Source organism: Micrasema longulum, unplaced genomic scaffold, assembly GCF_059751315.1.
Source record: "Micrasema longulum isolate JH-2025_06_02 unplaced genomic scaffold, ASM5975131v1 h1tg000053l, whole genome shotgun sequence".
NCBI classification, from domain to species: domain Eukaryota; kingdom Metazoa; phylum Arthropoda; class Insecta; order Trichoptera; family Brachycentridae; genus Micrasema; species Micrasema longulum.
In genome coordinates, this window is record NW_028277260.1 from 112,931 (window position 1) to 137,160 (window position 24,230).

Below are 24,230 nucleotides of genomic sequence, written 5' to 3' on the forward strand. Positions count from 1 at the left end.
ATAATTGGCGGCCTCCGTGGTGAAGCGGTGAAGACGGTTGACTCACGCACGGAAGGTTCCGGGTTTGATTCCCGGTGAGTACACAAAAAATGAATTTGATTTTTCTCAAACCTGGGTGTTATGTGGTGTATTTCACCATGGTAATGGTGCCTATAAATAATCTATTACAATAAGTCGTATTACAGAGAATGCCCGAGTTTTCCCCGTTTTACATCTTGTTATCGATATATTTCTTCTCGCGTTCCAAACTGTGTAGTGATTTTGTTAAAACATTATATTAATACATAAAGAAACGTCATGGGGAGAATATTGTTTGACCACCCGCGCAGCCGAAGCTATTTCGACACGGATACTTAGCCGAATTCGACCAATAAAACTAATGTCGTTTGGTTACGATTTCGAAGAGAAAAACGGTTGCCCAAAAAATAAACGCATGCAATTCAGTTCGCCTCGAGCCCGCCTGGCGTCGCTTCAGTCAAAAGTCAAAACACTCAACTGTGGCCAGGGAACGAACTAATCCTTTTTTTCTCCCGGAGACATTTCATTTTAATAACCAGTTTTTATGGAACTCTATTATTGATATTACCGATACGCGAATTCTTCGGCGGAAGACATTACGGAGATGAAAGATTACGGAGTAAGCCGAGTTCTTAAAACGTAATGAAACTGTTGCCTTCTAAACAGGTTCCCTACGCGATAGTTGCGTGTATTGCCAAACAGAAGATAGGATTTTATTAATATTATCTGATGTTTTTTATTAGCGTTGAAATAATACTTTATCTTATACGAGCACTTTAGAACATTATCTCAGATACTTTACATAAGAACCTACAGTTGTGATTCAACTCGGAAAATACATTAAATTCAATATTATTTTCTCTGATCAGAATCGTTATATTTTTTAAAGTTCTTGTATTTCAATTTTAATGTGACATTTACATTCGATTCAAACGAATTTGCATACTCGAAACTGAATGACGCCATCGATTAGAATGTTTAATATATTTTTTGTTGTGTATAATATACCTTCGTTAATATTTCCAGTATTTGTTGAGAAATCTTTTTATTTATTAAGCGGAAATCTTTGCGACTAGTTTTGGCTGAGAGAATAAATAATTCTTAAAGCCCCACATGACATTTTGACGTCCGAATCGACGAGGTATTAGGAAAACAGACCACATAACGTGGTGTGATCATGCACAACCGAAGTAGTTAGTAGCGTGTCGCCATCAACATTTGGAGCACACTTATATTACCTACTTTATTTTCGGCACGTTATTGTTTAGGACCCAAAAAAGTCGAAACAGTTGTTGGGTTTTCACGGGTCATGTGGTCATGGTTATCGTAAAACGAACATAATAATATTATGTGCATGTTTGCGAAGTAAATTGTGTCTCGTTGATTCAATTGTTTATTTTTGGGAATAAAATCGTTGTCTACCTTCAGCCAAACGCCAACCTACCTCGATTATATTTAATTTTATTTGTTGAACTACAGGTTTGTGTTCTTAATCCTTAATGTAAGAATTTTGTTCAAATACGATAGGAAGTTCTGTACTCAAAATAACGGAAGAGGAAGTCATCCATACATACGCTTTGAACAAATAACACGGCTTATCAGGAGTCAAGCAGTCGCGAGGAGAGTAAATATCATATCCGAACGACGACGTCCCATTTTTTTCGTTCTCAAGATTGTGGTACACAACCCTAAGATCTCCCATTTTGTTGTGGCCCTAATAACACAAACTGTGGTTTATCGATGTTTGATGCCGTCCGTATCCTTAGCAGTTGTGTACACAGAAATTTTCTGTATAATATTTTAACAGACACAGTAAACAGTAAAGTTGTAAGCATACTAGTTTTGTTTACAAACACGTCCTTGACTATATCGATAAATACGTTGTAATACATTTCATTTTAAATATTATCTCGTTTTAAAAGAACATCTGTAATTTTGGAAGATTACGCTATTCGTTGGTACATACATATTTGTATCGATAAGAGCGATGTAATATCATTTATGATAGATACGTTTATGAATCCGCGATATGATATCTTGTGAACTACTGTTTGTTTATGGCTATTGAAGGCTATAGATTTGTTGTGTATAGAAGTCAACTACCTGAATTTATTACACAATCGGTATTTTTATCTTTATTTGGGCTTTTGGTGTCATAACTTTCTTTATGGCCGTCACCTAGATATAACAGTTTTCACGATCGAGAAAGGTCATTGTCACAGAATTAGATATTTCGTGAACAAAATATCTTTTTCAATACACCTTTACTATGGGTAGTCAGATTGTCTTCATAATATTATGCCCTGTAGTATTTTACCATAGTAGACTGTGTGCAAAAATTTAACCAGATTAATATTAGGTAGGTATGTACATGTTTTCAATATTTTATCCACATAATTTTATTAGAGCTTAAAGTTTTTGTAGTTGATGATTAATTTTACTTCAGTATTTTTATAAGAGTTTCCATAAAAAAAAATATCTTAATTATGTTTGGTGGGATTAAACGTTAATAATGCACACATAATTTCATTTATTTTTCTATCAAATATAAGGCATGTCTTGATTCTTGATAAAGCCGCCGCTACTCGCTACGATGCGGCTGCGGGACGGAGTCGGGAGTTAGGAGTGTCAGGACTATGACGGAGAGATCGTATGTAGACTATATTCGATACCACGACCGCGAGGAATATGCGTTATGCGTTCATACTATAAGATACCCCAGCCATGAACGCTGTATACCCACACCGGGTTGGAGAATGCGAGCAGTTCGCTCAGCCGCATGAATATTCATAGAAAGCGCGAAAAAACAGCTAATTTGCGGAGCACAATTCGTCGCAGGAAGAAACTCGTAATGAGGTGTCTAGGAATGCGAGAGATGTATTAAAATACGTAATTTGTTTTGATTTATCATTCTTCGCAGCACTTGGCTATGTGTTATGTTTAATTAGACTGGATGTGTGCGTGTTCTGATGAATTTCATCGCGCCAGCTGTAAATGGATAAGTTGGCTGTGTGATTTATTAGGAGAGCGCGTTATGATTTATGGTGTAAAATGGGCCGGAGAGGGAAGGCGATCTGGGGTCACGCGAATCAGAGAATTCTATTGCCATCGTCATTTCATTTCATCTACCTACGTCATTACGACCGACTCGTCTTCTTTTCCTCTGACTCTTGTCTCCATTGCGTCCTCGATAAACACAATCCTTTAATGCTTTGTTTCTTTTCTTGCAGATGGTACAAGCAATCCAAGTCCTGCGGTTTCATCTCTTAGAATTAGAAAAGGTGAGTTTTCCGTATTTATTTCGAATTGTATGGTTGCATGATTTTGCATTTAAAATAAGTTCAATCACACCTCGAAAACGAAATCTTGAATCGGAACTCTACAATAAATCATCCGTTGTTTACGTAACTTATATAATTATTTCATAAAAACTAAATCCTGTTATTGAGCAATAAACTATACCCTAAATGTGAATTCTACATGGCGTAATAATTTATTAGGATTCACTGTGTTTTGGAATGAATCAACGAGTACGCGTTTCAAATTACATTTTAAAGTGCTCACGGGAGCGGAAAGCAAATTCGCATTGACAGCTTTTGTTCAAAATATAATAACATTATTTATTGCGAAATTTAATAATGCCCTTTCAATGTTTGGAAATTACTTCCAACACACGGGTCTTGTTTTAGTCCCGAATAAAGAGTAATGAAGGTTTGGAACTATTATTACGGTTTCAGGCGCTAAATTACTATTCTTATTTACCTAATAATCGATATCTGAGATTCGAATATTCATCGATGTGTTTAATATAAATGTCGAAACCTTAAAAATCGCAAGATGAACGTGAAATATTCACGAATAAAATACAAAATTGTGTGAAGGTAATAAAATTATACGCACTCGGCTCATTAAAATAAAAATAGAAAACCATAAAAATCATTATCATATCATAATTGGGTATCTTATGTATTAAATAAAGCTGTATAATAATGAGATCACAGGTAGCCGGTAGTTCGGGCTCAGTTTAGGATTGATGGAAATTTGAAATGGGACGTTGGAGGCTAACGAGGGAGGTTCGGATACACTAACCGTCAGTTACCTCCGGCCACAGAAAAACTCGCTTCCCAAACACCTGTTTGACATCCCCGTTTCTCCGCGAAACATGTATTTCTGGTAAAAACCAAACAATCGAATTGAACAGTGTTCATTCTTGGCAAATTCTTCCCCCGTGTAACAGTAACTCGTCTCCGGATTAGAGGAAAACATTTTGAATAAGAGGAATTGTCTCCTGACGTGTGACGCGCGGCAAGTCAGGGACTGACAGAGGATGACAGCGATGCCGATTGATTGTTTGTCCTTCACGCCCGCTGCGACATGACTCCAGTTCTTCAACTCTTCATTTTTCACTTCACATTTCTTATGTTTTCTGCGCTTTTGACTTACAACTGTCTCCTAGCTAAAAATTTACATTCGTACACAGTGCCAACCGTCTCTATAATTCCTTAAAGATTGTGCAAAAAATATTAATAATGTATAATTGATAATTTGTTTGTCCAAGTGTAATAATAATGTCAGATGTGTTATGATCTCGCGTTTTTGTCGCGTCGCTTAAGTAACAGGCTCTCGGAGAATTTGTTATTCGTGTAATTAAACCATCAGTTAGTCCTCTCGCTAATTAAATGATTGTAATTACTAGTCACAGCCATGTTTTGAAAATGCAGTCGTCAAACAAGAAGATGAAGTACAATAGAACTGTTTCGTGTCTTTCTGCTATTACTCAAATGGCACAAATTAATTAAATGCTTGTTTGCGTGTTTTGTGATTTCCCTGATAATGTCAAAGAAAAGAAGTCACTTTAATACTTAGGATTCCGTCAGATTCGGCACGTTTTCATGGCGTCCTCGGTATAAAAAAAATGAATTATTTGCGTTTTTTTTATGTGTTTTTAGCTATAACATTTCCTTGTCAGACCTGATAATTAATCTAATGTAATATAATTGGCACAAAATGCCATGCAGATAATTTATTCACAAGCAGGAAAATGTGACCCCTGCACCGATGTGAATCGTTTGGTCAGTTATCCGGAGCGCATAACACATGTCAGATAGTCTCGCCACCTCAACACTCCACCCGATCACTTGACACCCATCCTTACGCCAAGATGCCAAACACTTGTTCCTTTCGAGGTGGTGATTGACAATGCGGCGACGTCTGAAAAAATCTCCTGACCACCTATGAATACCTGTTAACGGAATAGATTTCAACGCAATTAGTGCTCTTTCAGCATTGCAATAAAATAATTTAATTCTGCAGAATTGCTAGCACCATCGCCAAATTCGAACGAAATAATCATGTCTGTCAAAAAACCTCCATTCCAACCAAAAACATTTTACTTTGTTTTCTGGATTTTTGTAGGTAGATACGCCCAGAACGCATTGACCGTCATACTATCCGTTTTTATGGGCCATCATGATTTACATATTTATGTAATTTTGTTCATCGAGTCGAGTGTTGTTGCCAACCTTTGCTCATTTTTTTTAGTTTAAATAAATACTTATTTGTAGGTATGATTAAAAATTTATCAATCTTCATTTTATTTATTAATTGTTAACTCCAATACCATGTTACGACAGTTTTATCGATTAATTAGGAACGTTAAGAAACCTTTAATTTATTGATTAGCAATGTCTGAATAATTACATTAATTAGGGATCTTTAGCTCTAAACGTATGTCTGCAAGCAATATAAATTGCATCTCCGTATTCAAGACTTACAAATTGCATCGTGATTCTCTTGGGGCCTTGCTTGTGAGTTGTGGCTAAGGATCATTGATCAAATTATTTTGTAGGTAATAGCATCTCAACGGGGGCAAATTAAGTTAAATTAAATTAAAAGATTCTTTAGATAACTTTATAACTTATGTCTGCTTTTGAAAAATCAAATTTAAATATTGACATTGATATTTTTTGATTCGTTGCGTGTATGAGGATTATTCGGTCAAATACCAATCCACTGCTATTTTATTACAACGGTAAGATTTGGTTTCAGATTTTTCGTTTGCCAAAATGTAAAAAAAAGTTTTTTTTTTAATTTGTGGAATTTCGATGTGCTTTTCCACTCGATGTTCCTTAAACCTGTCTGACCTACCTATAAATAAATGATCAATATACCTATAATATATTCTTTACATATAGTGCGCATCGGTCGCGCAGATACCCGGAGGACATAAAGCCATTTTGGTTAAATATTCTGTGAATTATCCCCACCACTTAACAAAATGTCGGACCGGGTATATTTAATTCGATCATAGTTATAAAGAGTGTAATTTTAAATTCAAATGACGTGCTCCTATAAGTCTTTTCTCTCCTTTTATTCCTACGGAATGTTGGGCATCGGCCAATAAGGATCGGGAGGGCATAATGACGCAAAGGTATTTTGCCCCCGAGGTGTGCGCGTATAGCGGGCGATAGATAGTCTATAGCTTACGGATGGGGGTTTATTATGCTCGAGAATATGTTTAGAATAGAATACCACAATATTACATTAGGTACAAGAAGCGACTATGCGGTAAACTAATCAATTTGAGAACAAAATGGGAAAAAGAAAGCCCCGAATGATGTAGATAGTCTACAAAATATAATTTCATAGTAGGTGAGGTGAAGTTACATATTAACAAAATATTCAAATGGTTATTTAATAAAAATGAAAAAGATATGGCGACAAGCCGAATACGAGGCATGCCACCATCCGACGCCGCGCCGACGGATGCGCTCCGACCCACTCGATATAGTGGAGTCGATATTAACATAATACTTATTTATACGCGAGTTTCATTCTATTGGACAAAATTTATCCGGGGCTCTCTTTATGGGAATTTTATGGTAATTTTCCTTTTATGAAATCCTCACTTTAACAACGACCTACTAGGTATTGATCAAACTTAGGTACATCAAAATGACGCAATTGTCGTGTTATATGGAATAGGTAGATACCGCTTTTTTGAAAGTTATCTGGACTAGTTAGCGAGTAAATTTACGCACGACAGTACGTTCTGTTACGACTTTAAGGATTCCTGTATTTAGTACCTGCGTAGGTACGTATACGAAATAGTCGAGCAATACAAACAATATTGATTACCGACATATTCCTGATGAATTATTGTCGCTAAAGCTAGTAAAAACCATTTGAAATTTGGTTTGTCGTCGTATTTTAGAACGATGCGATGGTTGAATTTTTGTTTATTACAAGAATTCGCTCAATCCGCATCCATCGACCTATGGCGAGGTAAATTTCTCATCTACCGGATTGATATTGGATACGTAATTGAATATGCCCGGAATGGGCCAAGATTACCGGAGCGCTCAGTGAGATGTCTTCTCAGGATGCGCGAGGATGCACAACCGCGAACCGTCCGAGGACGCCGAACAAATGGAAGTTAATTTCCCTGCAGCACGACTGCGGCCTGCGCAGTGAGCGGCGAGCAGCGAGCAGCAAGCAGCGAGGAATCCGCCAAGCCAGGAGTACAGAAACGGGAGCATGTACATTTTACATAATGCGATCACGGCGTATTCCGCAAACTAATGAATTCAGAATTGGAACCACCACCGATAGGTTAAGTGCCGTCAAGCGGTGTTGCCCATTCATGGAAAATGCAAATTGTGTATTTATGTATGGCGGGCATTTTGATGTCGCAGTCGTGAGCGCCTCGTTTATTTAATATCATGACTCTAAATGGCAATCCATATTATGATAAATTGTAGCCAGAGAACATGAAATGTGCCTGTGTACCGTGTGTGACACGGCTTTGTGTTGTGAACACTGTGGCAACACCATCCGACGCTTTACCTCGTATTCCTCGTACAACTAAATCTTAACGAGTGGACTTTATTGTGAACGCACTGGCACTTATTTATCTACTCTGGTACAAAAGTATCTCAAAGGCTGTTTTTTGTGGCTCGTGATTGTTATTATGACTGATGAGATAGTTGTGCCTTGTGCCTTGTGCCACGAGCAAGTAATCAGAGCTAACAAAGAGAATAATATCACAATAAAAGAGTAAGATACGTTTTTAATAAAACGATACCTCGTAACGGATTAGGCTGTTCTCCGTTATGAATTTGGCATATCTTTCTGTCGTATACATTACCAAACAGGAAATTTGATCCTTTAACCAAAATTTGACCGCAAAATAATACGACCCACACGCAGACTGTCACTGAATACACCTGAAACATATTTACCTCGCTACGTCAAGTAGGTGGTAAGTACCCACAGCCCACAGCCTACAGGCAATGGGCTATCTCTACTCTACACGAGACTCGGATCTACCTGTAGAGTTCAGCTTGTACCTGACAGACCTATAACGAGAGGCTATCGATGTAGATATTGCACGAAACACGCTGTACGTTTCGCCCTTTCGTCGACTATCGAGTATTACAAAGTTGTTCGATTGTTTGATCAATCCTTGCGAAATAAATACCCGACCCCACATTATAATAATCACCGTAGCTTAGGTTAGCATCGTAAAATTCAAAACGAATCTTCCGAATGTACTTTCTTGTTTCCAATTATCTCAATTTGTATGCAAAAATATGACGTGTTCCGACCACTAAACTCTGGTTGCAAATGACAACCTTTCTCACTTTCTCACTCGCATCACCTTGTTACCCGCCACTTGTGGTTATTACATGCGCTTCGAGTGGATGCAAACCCACAATTATTTTATTATTTTACATGCAGTTTTACTGATTAACGGGTCGAGTGAAATATAAACCGCGCTTTTACAGCTTCGCCTTGAAGTCGTTAAATAAAACTATTAGGCACTTTTGTGAAAACATATTTTTTACCTACGAACACACCTATTATGGACATTGTGATTGAACTTATTTTATTTGTTGGATTTATGCTCTCAATGTATTGTGGTTTTGTTGGAAAATTGTGTATTTTTTGTTTTTACACTGTTTATCACTTCAATGATGGAATTATGACTTTTATAATGACTTTTAAATACAAGTAAATATTTCCGTCCTCGTATACATTAAGTTTCAATGTTAAATCAAATTCTCCTGACATAAAACATACTCATTTTATTCAGGTATTTTTTTGTTCATATCTTCATTTTATAATCTTTTTCAAAAAATTAATAAAATATTGCAATTTTTAATGGTAAAATGTATGAAATTTTTAATGTTTGTAGTTCAGTGTATTAAATTATAGTGAAAAAGTAATATTTGAATCAGGAACTATGATCTTGATGTCATTATCCATTCAGAACTCAAATAAAATATAGGAATCGATAGGTGGTCATGTCAAAGGTAAGTTAGCTCCTGAGTTGCCGGTGATTGGATCTTCGTCTGCACACAAACTGGTAAGGTTGTAGGTACAAGTAAATGGCTTTACGCCAGTCGGGTTTCGCGAGAAATGATATCGAGGATATCTCAAACCGAATAAGATACGCGGTTCATATTTTATTTGAATTCTGAATGAACAATAATAATAATTTGTACTTTTTACTGCCAATCGCGCCTGGCATCGTTTGCAAATCGTTTTTCAAAATGATCACGATCGGTTATAATGAATATTCGGTTTTACTCGAACGAAATCGTCGTTTCGGTAATGTTGCGGCACGAGATGTCGTAAAAACTGATTTCGGAATATAGATATCGGAATAAAAATGACCGCAATACGAATATTTCGGCCTTCGGTAGCGAAAATCGTAATCTTAGCGCGTTTATCAGGAATATGATAAATTTGCTCCCGGCGAGCGAAGGCGCTCACGTGATCAATTTGAACGGCGAACTTGACGACGATGTCGCGCGCTGAACTGTTTTCACACGGAGGATGTCCGTACGCGATCGCGATCGCGACCCTCGCTCCTCGCTCAGTCCGCGTCGCGTGCGGACGCCCGTGTGAAGGCGGCGGGGCGGCTCAGGGGCCGCCCCGCCGCGTCCGTGGCGAGTCTAACCGCAGTCGTGTCCGCAGGTGCACGAGCTCTGCGACAACTTCTGCCACCGGTACATCAGCTGTCTGAAGGGCAAGATGCCCATCGACCTGGTGATAGACGAGCGGGATAGCGCGCGGCCAGGCGAGGGCTCCACCAACGGCGAGGGCGGCGGCCGCAGTAACGCCGACTCGACCTCCCACACGGACGGCGCGAGCACCCCCGACGTAGTGAGTACCCCCTTCAGCACTCCCCAACTCCTCACGACCAGTTACAATCACGTGGTGCACCCGTGCTCCTAATGTGGCCCGGTAACTAACCCCCCCCGTTACCCGCCATAGCGTCGTGCGCCCCTGTTCCTTTACTCGAGGCCAACTTGCAAAAACGAAGTCTGAACGGGGGTGCTGCTCGCACTTTCAATTATTTCTCACTATTTTTATACTGCTTTTGTAAATTTATCATCATCGGCGTGAAAAGTGTTACCTTTCTGATCTCCCCTCCAGTCTCTTCCCCGCATCCTACCCGTTCCCCGACCAAAATACCTTGTTAGAATAAGATTTTAGATTTAATCGATATATTATTTGACGAAATGAAATAATACCCTGTATGACTGTCCCATGAATATGCATCTCCGAAATGCGAAACGATTGTGAAAATGTTCATGCAAATTACTGAAACACGAAGGTATGTTAAGAATCACTCCCATCATAGGGTCTGCATGTTTCAGAATCATTCGCATTCGCATATCGGAGATCCCAGTCCTCTTTTCACTCGATGATCTAAATAATTAATGTACTTTGTTTTATGTACCGTCAAATCTTCGTTTTTGCAATTGGCCCGTCCCTTCCGCTGTCCGCTGTACGCATGATATACCGCGAGATTACCGAAGCTCTTTGCCACCAGTGAGCGACGCATTGCACGCGAACGCGTCACAGTGGGTTCTCTAGCATCCCTACCACGCGTATCCCCCTAATCCTTCTTCTGACTCTTGAATTTTGACTATTGTAGTGATTGTATTAATTTATTATTGCTCATGTTGGTTGTAGCTGGCACTTGTATTTATACTGATCTAATATTTCTTTATTTATCTTTTTGTTGTTGTTACCTCTTATTGTGTTATTGGTTGTTCATGTGTATAAACGTTGACGATATTTGATATTATAAATATTACCGATAGGAAAGTGCATACCTACATGGATTGGAAATAGTTGGCAGACGGTAGTTTGTCGACACTAAACGATAAGTCGCTTCGCGTTCCATTTAAAGTAAAGTGAGACCCATTCAGAAACTGCCGGCAATCGACAACTCGTTCTGGTGTCTGATGGTCAACTGTTTAGGAAAGATTTGTAAGAAGTCTATCGCGTAGAATTAAATGGAAGTTAGAATAATTGTCAATTAACCGATAATGTTTCGAGGATACCTGTTCCGTGTCTGCCTACCGGGCGTAATTTGGCTCGAGTCAGTTGCGCCTTTATCGAAAGATGATACAAAAAATGTATACGAAAATTAATAAGGGTTGAAAAATATTAACTATTTTACATATTTCACGTAATAATCTTGCTTAACATAATTGTAAATGTAAATTTTAAAATAATATTTTTTTCTATGTAAAGAAAAATTATTGTAAAACTGAGTGTTTATACAACAGTATACGTAAAATGAGACAATGATAATATATTAAGGCATAAGTACTTAACAATAAGTTGTATTATAATATTTTACACATTTTGATCTCATTTACGATTTCTGCATTTAGCACTAGGACAAAGAAATTACGTATTTAAAAAGATGTATTTTGTCATTCAAATCTTAGCAATAATTTAAATAACCCAAATAGATTTTACTCACTATCTATTTACTTTACGTGCGCAATATCGAAGTAATTGAAATATGTAAAAATTACACTTAATTTACTAGAGTGATTAAAAACTGACGAGACAAAAGCATTTTAATTAATATACGTAATTGACAAGTATACGAGAAATATTTTTAATATGCAACTTAAGACAAATAATAAATTTGATTTAACGTCTGGAAAATGTATACAACGGTAGTTTATACTGGCGAGGAATCCAGGGAAATAAATACACATAAAATATTTTATTTGTTAATTCTACATTTAGTGTGTATTCATTAAGAAACATATAATTTAACTGCATTTATGTATAAATATGATATATCGGTAGGTAAACATAAATGGGCATTTTGTGGCACAGTAAAGTTGTGTCGATTTGATTTGTGATTAATCAGATTTAGAATATTGGTTTACATCTTACTAAAATCCATGGAAATGTTTAAAAAATATTGTTTTTGTCTTTTTTCGCTTATTACATAGACCTCAAGTTGTGTTTAAAACAAACTTCTGCGGAAGATTCTAAATTTTCTGTTATTGTGTTAAGGACAATGATCCATTTAAGGAAGTATTGTATATTATTATGAAATAGGCTTTAATGATACTTTTCGTGATACACTTATCCGTAACGGTTCTTATTTTCTTTTATACTTGGTTTAATTTGGATGTATGAAGGATGTGGATGAGTTTTAATAATGAATAAACGTTATGTTTCAATGTAAATTATACATGTGTTTTCATTCCATATTGATTGATTTCATTCATTTGTCTAACTATCGTGAAATAATCATTCTAGCTGAATCAAACATACACTGGAACTTCGTTTTACAAGGCTTCGAAATAACACCGTCAAAAAAACAAATGAATAAAAAATTAACAATGCGTAATAGTACCTAATATAGCCACGCTATTCGTTATTGGAATGCCCTACACCACTGTTTTACTTACTTGTCGTATAATATATTATGATAGTGATGCTGCTGAATGATTACTGTTAGGCTTTTTTTCAAGTATTTTTCTGTCCTGTGATGTTTTAGAAAAAAATAAGGTACATTAAAAAAAAAACCCGAATCAATTTTTAAACAAGAAAACCAATCTGTGTGGAACGTATTCCCCGCGTAAAAAGAGGTTCCAGTGTAAATCTATGGAAATATTAGTGACTTTATCAGAACATTATTGGTACCTAAATCTAATGTTAAAAAATTCACAAATCTTCAGTATTTTTACTTATCTTTTATCACCCCAGTATTAAAAACAAAAATCCTATTGAATCAATATTGTTTTGTTAAATTAAGAAATGTTAAAGAGTATGAAAAAAACTACTCAATTATTTTTCCTGGTTTAGATGATGGAAAACCAGGTCAAAATAACAGTTTCTTGTCACGATATAAGAAGGAAATGAAAAAATTTCCAAAAATGGATTCAAGGCGGACAGGGTCGAAATGTATTAACTTCATATTCTCACGCAAATACCGGGTGATTTGCATAGCATTTCTATTTCATTTGCACTCAGCATGACATTAAAAAAACACTCCAAGGGGCTGCCATTTCCGCAAACCTTTGAAATTCTGTAAGCACCTCGAAGAAACAATTAGAAACACAAAAACATGCAAATAAACCCATTTTGATCAAATGCTTCCAACCAAAACTGTCATACAATTTAACGAGAAGAGGAACTGAAAAATAAGGTGAAGACTATACATTTCGGGACTTCGCTATAATCATTTTATGGATCACTTATACAGCACAATTTTAGTAGTATAATACCACAATGGTGCTAACGATGGTTTACCGCTACCGAAACAACAAAAAAATATCAATAATATTGGTTAATTCAGTTTTACGTTCCCCGTAGTCATTTTACATGACAGGTACAAACTTACAATTCAAGCGTTTCATTATTAACAAACATTGCATTTACTTTAAATAAATGCTTTTTTTGGCTGATGCCGTATGGGTAAGATTCGATCTGACGTTTTGGCTACCTTTGCAGGCCCCATCTTTAGAATAAAAACATTGAAATGACTCCTACCTACACATTATTACTCAAAAGGACCATTAACAGGAACCGTAAAAATCTATGCATTGACTTGATTATTGTGAATACTATTTTCATGCAGTTTTGTAGAAAACATAGGGGTTTTTTAAGCGTGATACAACTTTAATTTAATATAAAAGAAGAAAATGTTTAAGGAAATTATATTACAACAGAGATGAAGATACGGAAGAGAGGAGAATATGGAAGTTTAGGCATTTAGAGGGCGGGTTAAAGTTTTAAGCCCAGTTTACTAGTAAGTATTGGCATTTATGCCAATACTTCCCAGTTCCTTCTTCCCACTAGAATTTTTCCCCTATTATATTACAATAGAGATAGAGTATATGCGGTCCTTGCTACAAAAATTTCAACAAAATAAAATTTTTATAAAGAAAATGTGTGTTGGAATTACAAATCAATGTTCTCCGCGACTAGCGGTGGTATTTTCGAAATGGTGCATGTTACATTAGCTTCCATTGCTTTAAAAGTTGTTGGTTTGTTTCCATAGAGCATGGCCTCAACGCAGTCCCACAGAAAATAAACACACAGAATCGTGAAGGCCAATTAACATGACCATTTCTAAAAAAAAAATTTTGTCATCTAACTTGTCATACAGTAAATTTATGATTTCACGAATAGCCCTATACGTTTGGCGAATTAAACACTGATTTTTAATAAATTTCCGCAATTTTCAAGCGTTGTTTCGAATATAAGGCGTTCCATAATTATTTTTAGTATTACAACAGTGCACAAATGTAAAGAAAAACTGTCATAAAATTTACAATAGACAGTTAATACCTATCGAAAGTTCTATTACTACAAAAAAAAACCCTATTACATAATAAATAAGTTAAAAACTTTTTACGTATTCATTACAATAACATGTTTTTCAATCTATGAGTTTCTGTAACTTAAATTAAACTGTATTTTTTCATCTGAACAAAAAAACCTGTTTTACAAACATGTCAATGCAAATTTTAAGAATAATATAGAAAATAATTAATGCGTAAACGCTCTTTTGTAAAGTAAAGTTTCCCCCTTTGGTCTAAATGTTAAAACACAAGAGTGCTAACTAAAGTAAAGAATCGTATTCTCCTTTTAATGCTGCTTTAATTTAACGATAAGAAAGGGCGAAATTAATTTTTCCCCAAAATATAAAACATGAAAGTAACTGCGGGTACTACTGCCACCTGGCGGTGAAATTGTTATCAGCGGAAACCCCCGGATTGGGGAATATATTCCTTGAAGGGCGGTTTCGGGGTAAGAGTAAAGTTCTTCCGTTAAGCCGAGTTCTGATTGGGCTCTTCTCTTACTAAAGAAATTCTATATGATGATGTGTCTTTATGTTGCGTATTATAATCGCGAACGTAAATTTAGTACTGTCTCGAAATTGTAACTTCTGGGAATAAAATGCTTATTTAAACAAATGGATACCTACCAAAAAAGACAAAAGTTTACAGAGAAATGTTAATACTAACATCTCTCAAGACGTCATAGAAAAAAAGGAAACTTAAACAAATATTAGAACCAAAGAAATCAACACTGTTGCATATCTAATTTACAGTTCATTTGGATATGGTCCAAAGTATTTAGAAACCCATAATTACTGCTTTGAATATTAGTACGTGAAATTTAGCGAGTGATACAGAACAGAGTTTAATAACTATATTTAAAGTTATATGTTATAATTTTGGTTAAGTCGAGAGACTTTTCTGTGGGACACATTTTTTAAAATCGGATTTGTTTAACACCCATGCGTATATTATAATCTTCTTCAGCCTCGTTCTCCACTGCTGGATTAAGGCCTTTTCCAAACGTTTCCACTCCTTCCTATTACCCGCTTTCATCATCCATGTTTTACCAGCTATCGAGGCAATTTTTTCGGCCCATCTTTTTTGTGGCCTTCCAACACCTCTTTCGTCTGCCCGTGGTTTTCACTTTACTATTTTGGGTGTCCACCTGTCATCATTTTGTCTCGCCAAGTCTTCGTATCCTGCCCACTGCCATTTTAGTTTTGCTGCTTAATCCATGATATCTACGACTCCGGTTCGGTGACTTATTTCTTCATTTATCATTCTGTCTCTTAGACATAAACCGAGCATTTGTCTTTCCATCGAAAGACAAATTACAATTAGCATTTACTATAACGTGCAAAGTAGGTTTTCCAGTTCTGTGTTTTGGTATGCGAAATTTGATGTCATAACATAATAGAGTAGAATCAAAAATCTATTAGTATTGTATATTAAATTCATGCTGCCTTAGAATTTCCCTTAGCTCGAGCTCACCCTAAACCAGGAAAGAACCCTGGTTGAATATATCCGAGACACGCTCTTCTTCCTCTGTCTAGAACGCATAACTTTTCGACTTAACCGTTTTTAAAATTGATTTTTTATGGCGCGTCTTGAGAATTCTAGAGCAGACGGAAGTATTTTCGCCTTGTATCTTTCAGGGGGAAAAGTTTTCCTACGCGGATTTTATATTTTATTTTCCATTTCCATCAGGTTTTGATTTTATGGTCCAGGGATTTTTTGAGAGGAATAAACCTGATTTGTGCTTGAAAAAACACAATTTTCTTCGTATATAGGAATATACCACGCAAATATTCAACCTACTTCCTATATAACTACTCATTTGTTAAAAGAAGAATGATTTTTTTTCGATGTATTATAAAAAAACAATTAATGTGTCGCAGGGCAAATTCAAAGTATTTCAGAATATATCTAGGTAATATTTAATTTTTACTCTCATCTCATCTCACCTCTTTCATCTCTTAAAAACATGCTTTCCAGATACACTCGAGTAAGAGTTATCAAATGTATTTTTACTTTATCAGTACAAAGTTTATAAAATGGACTATTCTTTTTTATAAATAATCAGCAATAATTAGACGAAAGCGCAATATGCACTTACGAGTAACTTTAAGTACTATAAGCTTCTGCATATCTTTGGTAGCATTTTGAGACTTGTAGACTTTCTGTCGCCACATTTTTATTGGTTTGGTAATTAAACTAATAGTATAGATTACTAGGAATGTTTGCTCGAATTTCTAGAAATAATTTAGAGACATTAAGAGTACGCTTAACAGGAAATGGTTGCCATTACGGGGTATTATCATTATGAAAGTGTGATGAAATTGATCCATTAGAAAAGTTGTATTGCATAATATTAGTAATGGCCATCGTTAGGATATCGAAGGGAAAATAAAGAAAACAAATTAATGATTAGGGATAAGAATTTCTTTAATCAGGCATTATTATGTATACCTAGTTACGTTTTAAGTTATTCAGTACCTAGACGATTAAAATGAGTTTCTTAGAATTCGTCTAGTATCGATTAAAACAGATGCTGAGATTCAATTTAAAGTCGACAATGTAAAAGACGTGATCGTCATACAAAATCGGTCAGATTCATCAATGTAATAGATTAAAAAGACAACAGTTAAATTATTACTTTTTTGAACGAACATTAAAACGCACAACACGAAATTTCATGGATGAAGGTACTAGAATATTGTATAAAAAATTACCTCCACATGGGCATAAAGATATGCAGCAGTTTAACGTAATCAAATATTCACGGCGGGTGTTGTTTTAAATCCTATCCATTAATACTTTTATCAGGGGGGGCCATTCATTAACGATCGGAAAGGCAATTAAACCGGACCCCAAGCGAGCTAAGGGAAGATTTTGCATTGGAAATGAGTAAGGGATTGCCGTTAAATCTACCACAGGCCTGCGCCCCCGCGAACCCTGATGCACCCTCATACCGAGAAGTGATAATACAACGACAGGGTTCACCCGATCGGCAATAATGCCATGTTTTGCATACAATTATATTTTAATTTGACGACCCATCCAAAGCTCCCTACAACATTTTATGGGCGTCGAAATTTGTAACAAAGCTAAAAAAGATCGTTATCAAAGAACAAGGAACAGTTCGTAACAATAATAATAATAATAATAATAATAATGTTTGGATAATTTATATAGCGCCATTTTTGTGAAAATCACCTCAAGGGCGCTGTACAGTAAATAAATATCCCAACACGTCTTGCAGCCACTGAGCGCATGGACGGTTGGGATTCTAGTTCCTCGTCTCCAATTATGATATATTACAATTATGATATATATGAGCTAGGTAACAGAAAGTCTTGCAGCTACAGAGCGCATTGACAATAAGAAATCTAGCCCCTGTTTACATTTTTATTTTTAAAATGTTTATTTGACAATGAAGTTTAGAGTTTAAATGATATTTTAAAAACGAAATAAAAAGCAAATTTATAAAATTGGAAGTTAGATAACAACAAGTGTTGCAGCCACTGAGCGCATGGGCGGTTGAAATTCTAGACCCCATTTATTAAATTTAGATATTTGATAGTTGATAACATTTACATAATATGATAAAAATAATATGATAGTTAACATCACAAAAAGTCTTGCAGCTTCAAAACGCATCGACAAATGGAATTTCAACAACAAGAATAATTTAAAAAAGTTAATAATAAAAAATAATTTTAAACAACGCAATAATAAAACATTGATCAAAGAACTATATTATACTCGTACATTATTTAACAAAATGAGCGGAACCCGTTTATTTCAGTTTTTATAATAGACAATAAATAGGTACCAAGGTAATATGTAGATCTATTTTCCGTTCATAGTACCCTAAATATTCATTTTCAAGTCACACCAAAATTATTTACAAAGACTAGCATCTATTTTCATTTTGAATATTGACTTTTGATAGACTAACTAAGCCAATATTTAAATATTTCTTCACAATGTAACCCCGAGAAACAAAAAACTAATGTATTAAATTGTCCTCTCAAAAGTTTAAATCATGATAAATCAAATGGTCACCCATCCAAGCTACCTACACCTTTTTGAGATTTGTGATATTTTTAAATTTAAAATCAATTATTTATTGTATATTTATGTAAAAAGTCTATTCTAAAATAATTCTTTGTGTAAAAAATAAATAAATTAAACTAAACTAAAATTGTAAAATATATTCTTTGGCACGGGTTTTCCCCGTGAGGAATACATTGTTAATTTAATTATAAAATGTATTTTGGTGAAGCATTTGTCTTGAGTTAATCTTGTTCTCTGTTATGACAGTGAAGAAATACTGTGTTTTTGTCCAAGATTATAACTGCAACTTTGCCTCTATTAAAATAAGTTGATTGAAATTTTTACAAACTGATGTTTTCGTGCATGTGAATTTCCTATTTCGACAGCCAACATCTCGCTTATAATTCCTTGATTGGTCGTTTACTTTTGATCGGCCATTACGTAATTCTCTAGCAACCCCTTCCGACCGGACCGACTAATTTCCCGATGTAAGTAGTACGATTTATACAGGTGGTTGGATTATGAGCGGGAGGATTAGTGCCTTTGAGTTCAATTGCTCGAAACGGCTTAGCCCATCTACCCCTCCCCAATATAGGCTCTGTCTACAACCTCAGATTGCTTGACGGACAATTTGCTATAGAGACTTCAATGTAAATACTATGCATTTGATTTGAGTTAATTTATTGCACATCACGGGAACATGTTTACAATGCCTCAGCCAATGACGTCAAATAAATTAATATTTGCGTTACTTCTATTCTACCTACGTGTGAGATATTTTATTATATTTTATTTATTTTATTTTTATTTTGTTCATAAACGCCTAAAAAGCATTTACAAAAAATAAAAATTAAATACATGCTAACATACTAAATAATAAACACAGAATATACATAAAAAATATGTTTTACAAAGTAAAAAAAAAAACAATAATAAGAAAGGTATGCAAGAAAAAACAGTAAGCATATAAACAAAAAATGCAAAGATATAAGCTTATGAAATAAATTCTGTAAAGCAAACAATAAATAAAGTGTTACGGTAAGCAAGAAAGACATTTTAAAGTTAAATTAATAAACAAGCAAGCATATATTATCACGAAAAAATAAGAAATAAAAATATGTATCCATGAAATGCGTATTTGCCAATACTACAATGCAATTTGATATAATAGTAAAAAATAAAAAACAAGTATAAGGTAATAAAAATAAACAAGTAAGTATTTTTTTAATTTATGGAATTGAATTGTCAATAATAGTTTGACGAGCAGCTACAAATAAACTTGATATTGTGGACTTATAAGATAGTAAAGAATTGGACAGAATGTCTGCAGCCGTTCCATAAGTGTTACCTAACCTATGCAGTATCGGTATCAATGAATTGTTTTGCTGGTTGGAAGAAGTACTGGAACAATGAAACAATAAAGTACTCCTAGTGTTGACAGCAGGTACTCTAAAATTAATCAATTCAAGTATTTTTGGTGCGTCAAAAAGAGAGTTTACAATTTTATACAGTACAATGAGATCATTAATAGTTTTTCTTTCAGAAAGTGTTGTTAGGTTAAGCAGTGCTAATAAATAGTCATAATTCACATTTACAAGATATAGTAAATATTGCGTTGCCACCATCGGTATATACGAGTATAATCTCTATTTAATTCTACCTCAGTGGTTACCATCGACAATTAGAAAATTGAGATAGCGAATCACGACTCACATGTAAATATTAATTAGTCCATATTATACATGTTTCCTTAGTTCATATTTGTTTATGTTTAACTCGTTACCACAGCAACGACACTCGCTGGCAGCTATCACTCTTATTATTTATGTACTTTTAAATTGCAAAACAAACTTACTGTTCTATGTAACTAATTATCTAATTCAAGAATATTTATGTCTATCCAATTTTGAAGATGATATTATTAAGTGTCCGCCACAGATCCACTTCAGAGATTGTAAAATGTTCTAGTAAAATCGTGTTATGTAGTGTATTTATTTGAATAGTGTAAAAAAATATTCATTTACTTTTAAACTAGTAGAATCATAAAACTATTTATGTTTCAATGTGCGCATGCCTCGGGAAAATCTAAACCCGGCGTCCTGAAGGCCGTCGATGACAATCCGGATTAATTCGGCGGAACTAAGGGACGCAGGTTTGATGTGTAAGAGGCGAGAGAACTGTCTGGCGATGGGGTCTCCTGGAGGCGTCTGGTGATGTCCACATGCTCCACTTAGGAGCGGATGTGGAAAAAGAAAGAAATACGAGGTTTCGATTTTTCTGTTGTTATTTATTTAAAAAAAAAACATAACTGTACTTCAAAAGAATGCGATTATTTAAAAGTGAAAATTTCGCGATTTCAGTAACATAATACCGTGCTTCGAATTCTGTTGTGTATTGCAATAGTATGCATCCTTTGGTTTAAATACGAATTTCTAATGGTTAAGATGTTTTCTTCTCCAATCGAGTAAGCTATCTCTGTTGGTGTTCCCAGTTCCCACCCAAGAGCAATAATAACACAGGTTTGGATTTCATTATAATTGGACGAGCAACCATTATGGCACCCTATTTTTCACATTCCAAATCGTCTCCTAAAATTACTCTCGGCTTTCTCCGCTATCTGTATAGACGCACACGAACCCATGACGGACACAGTCTCCCGATATTATATCTTCAAATCCTATTAGGAGATTTGCACACCGACCGTTTCCCTAATTTAAATACCACCTCCCTCTATACTTCCTACGGGGCGAGAGGGTGCACTAATCCACCCCTGGACATTTCCGAACCCCGTTTTGACTTTCGTGATTTCGTTAAGCAAATATTATGACGACTTTTGCTTAACGATCGCCGTTAAAAGCAGGCCGTAATGAGCCTTATGACGCAAAAAGAAAGCCGGATTTGTAATTAACTGTTTTTTGTTTACTTTATATATATATATTTGGATAATTTATATAGCGCCGTTTTTGTGAAAATCACCTCAAGGGCGCTGTACAATAAATAAATATCCCACCACGTCTTACAGCTACAGAGCGCATAGACGGTTGGGATTTTTGTTCCTCGTCTCCAATTATGATATACAGGAGCTAGATTACAGCACGTCTTGCAGCTACAGAGCGCATAGACAATAAGAAATCTAGCCCCCATTTACATTTTTTTTTTTATTTGACAATAAAGTCTAAACTTTAAGATTAAGATAAGAAACTCTAAAGATTTAATGTTATTAAAAAAAAAAAAAAACAAATGTATAAAAATAGAAGTTAGATTACAACAAGTCTTGCAGCTACTGAGCGCATGGACAGTTGGAATTCTAGACCTCATTTACTAAATTTGGATATTTAATAGTTGATAACATTTACCTATTGCAGCTAGATTACTAATCGTCTTGCAGCTACAAAGTGCATGGACGAGTTAAATTCTGCTAAATTAAAATAATCAATAAATTTACTAAAACAAACATTGAGCATAATAGTAAATTTGTTAAGTGTTCGTGCTAAAAAGTAAACAATTAAAAACTTAACAGATAAAGCATTTCAACACTATGAATAACATAACAGATAAAAATATCCGAAGGGTAGCTTTCATATAGATTTTAGGTAGTCACTAGTCACTGTCGCAGTGTCGTACTTTACATTTTTTACGTTTTTATCTTAGTTTAAGCAATGATTTAAATGGTAGAAAAACACATTTTTTAACAATAATATCGAACAAATCAAGACAAAAACACTATAAGAATGAAAAATGCACTCAGATCAGATTGCATTCAGAAGAGATCTGGGTCGGTTTTATGCAATCAAATACTTAAAAGCCCAAGGGACTTTTTACATTTTAAGCTAAAAAATAGTATTAAGTGATGAAAATACTAATGTGTAAAATATAGAATATAAGAGTATACCATGAATAAAAAACATTTTTTTTACATGGGTAACAAAAAACAAAAAAAATGTAACTATGCATGAGTAATAACCAAAAAAAAATATGTGCAATTAAAAATTGAAAATATTATAATTATTAATCGCAAGAACCCAGGTTCAAATCCTGGAGAACGGAGTATGAAATGTGTTTGCTTTAACTGCCGTTTTGTATTTCCTAATTAAGGAAAAACTTAGTGGTGTCAAAGGAAAATGCGAATGAAAAGGATTAATTGCATCAAATTAAACAATATTACAATATTTTTACAGTGATAGGTGTCTTAGTTTGAAATCCGAGCATTGTATTTAGTTATAGTTTAAGCGTACACTGTTGCCTCGTTAAAAACTCAATAAATTGTTGTTAAAACTACGTATTTCGTTACATCTAACGGTTCCCATAGTTAAGATTGAAGCTACAATTGTGCATTATAGAACTATAAAGATACTAATCTTAATTAGTGGGATGAAAAAAACTATGGCACTGAGAAATATTTGCATATCTCTTAATTTTTTGATCCCGCGACTGTTTGAATTTCCGATGCGTGCAGGTTTAATGGCAGAGCGTGGAAGTTATTTTTGTTAAAGCTTCGAAGAACTTAACACGCGAGTATTTTACTATGAACAATGCCGTACATTGATATAATCCGCCGTTTTACTTAAAAGTAGCAATTTACTTACACCTTACGGCGAGCTTTTGTAGTCAACGATTTTCGCTTTAGACTAGAAATGGTGAATATTATGTAATGTATATAGATTTTAGTATTGCTTGGTATTTTCCACTCAGTAATAATGTCGATTGGTTATTTACTTCATTATAATAGTATATGTAAGCATTTCTATGCCTATAACCAATGTTAGCATTTCCGACATTTTAATCATATATATGAAGCTGTTCAGACACCGTAACAAAATGATCACTGTCTTCATGCAGCAAGTCATGTAAATGTATCCAATTGACATATAATGCCTCTATAATGACCCTTCTATACATTTAGTATGTATCGTATACCACACACCACCTCTGCTATCCTGGAACTCCTGTAAGGAAATCAGATAAGAACTCCGAACAATACAGTCGAGAGTCTAAAATCATCCTAATAACCGCGTCCATTGTTTAAGCCTCCTTATTCGAGGGTTTTTTTTCACCGAGACCGTTCCGAAAATAATAAGTTCTGTTTTACAATTTTATCGTAATGTATGCGCGCACAGGTAGGTCGAATTTAAGCCAATCCGGAACCCCGAAATAGCGGGCGGTCACCGCTCTGACCGTCTCCCATACATTATTATACCGCGTGCATACAAATAATTACTGCTGTAAAATTCGGTCTAGTGATTCAGATAATTCAGTACACCGTCTTTACAATAATGATATGTAAAATGGGGACTATGGCGGACTGTATCAAAATTATACGACAGGGCGATCAAGAACGCTTTGACCGTTAACAAAGTGGAGAAAAATATCAGGTTGATTGAACCTACGCACAGCATAACTCTTATTTTGATATGGAACACCAAATACAGATTCATACCGCAAAAAAAAAATAGTTTATTATGTTATGGTCCATGTTTATTGTTGTGTTCAATGATGCCAAAATCTTAATAGTTATTTATTAAATAAACAATA

The 24,230-nt window shown here is 35.0% G+C and overlaps 1 protein-coding gene across 2 annotated transcripts in view; it reads left to right on the plus strand.

The window, feature by feature from the left end:
* The window catches only part of LOC148285167 (homeobox protein homothorax-like), a 211,854-nt gene that overhangs the window by 78,459 nt on the left and 109,165 nt on the right, over positions 1-24,230 (plus strand). The window contains exons 5-6 of one of the 2 annotated variants that reach the window (XM_088229423.1): positions 3,249-3,299; positions 10,000-10,188. In XM_088229423.1, coding sequence (XP_088085549.1) covers positions 3,249-3,299; positions 10,000-10,188 — 240 coding nt within the window. Of the gene's footprint in view, positions 1-3,248; positions 3,300-9,999; positions 12,534-24,230 lie in introns of those variants that run through there. The other variant, XM_088229431.1, reaches the window with a different exon arrangement.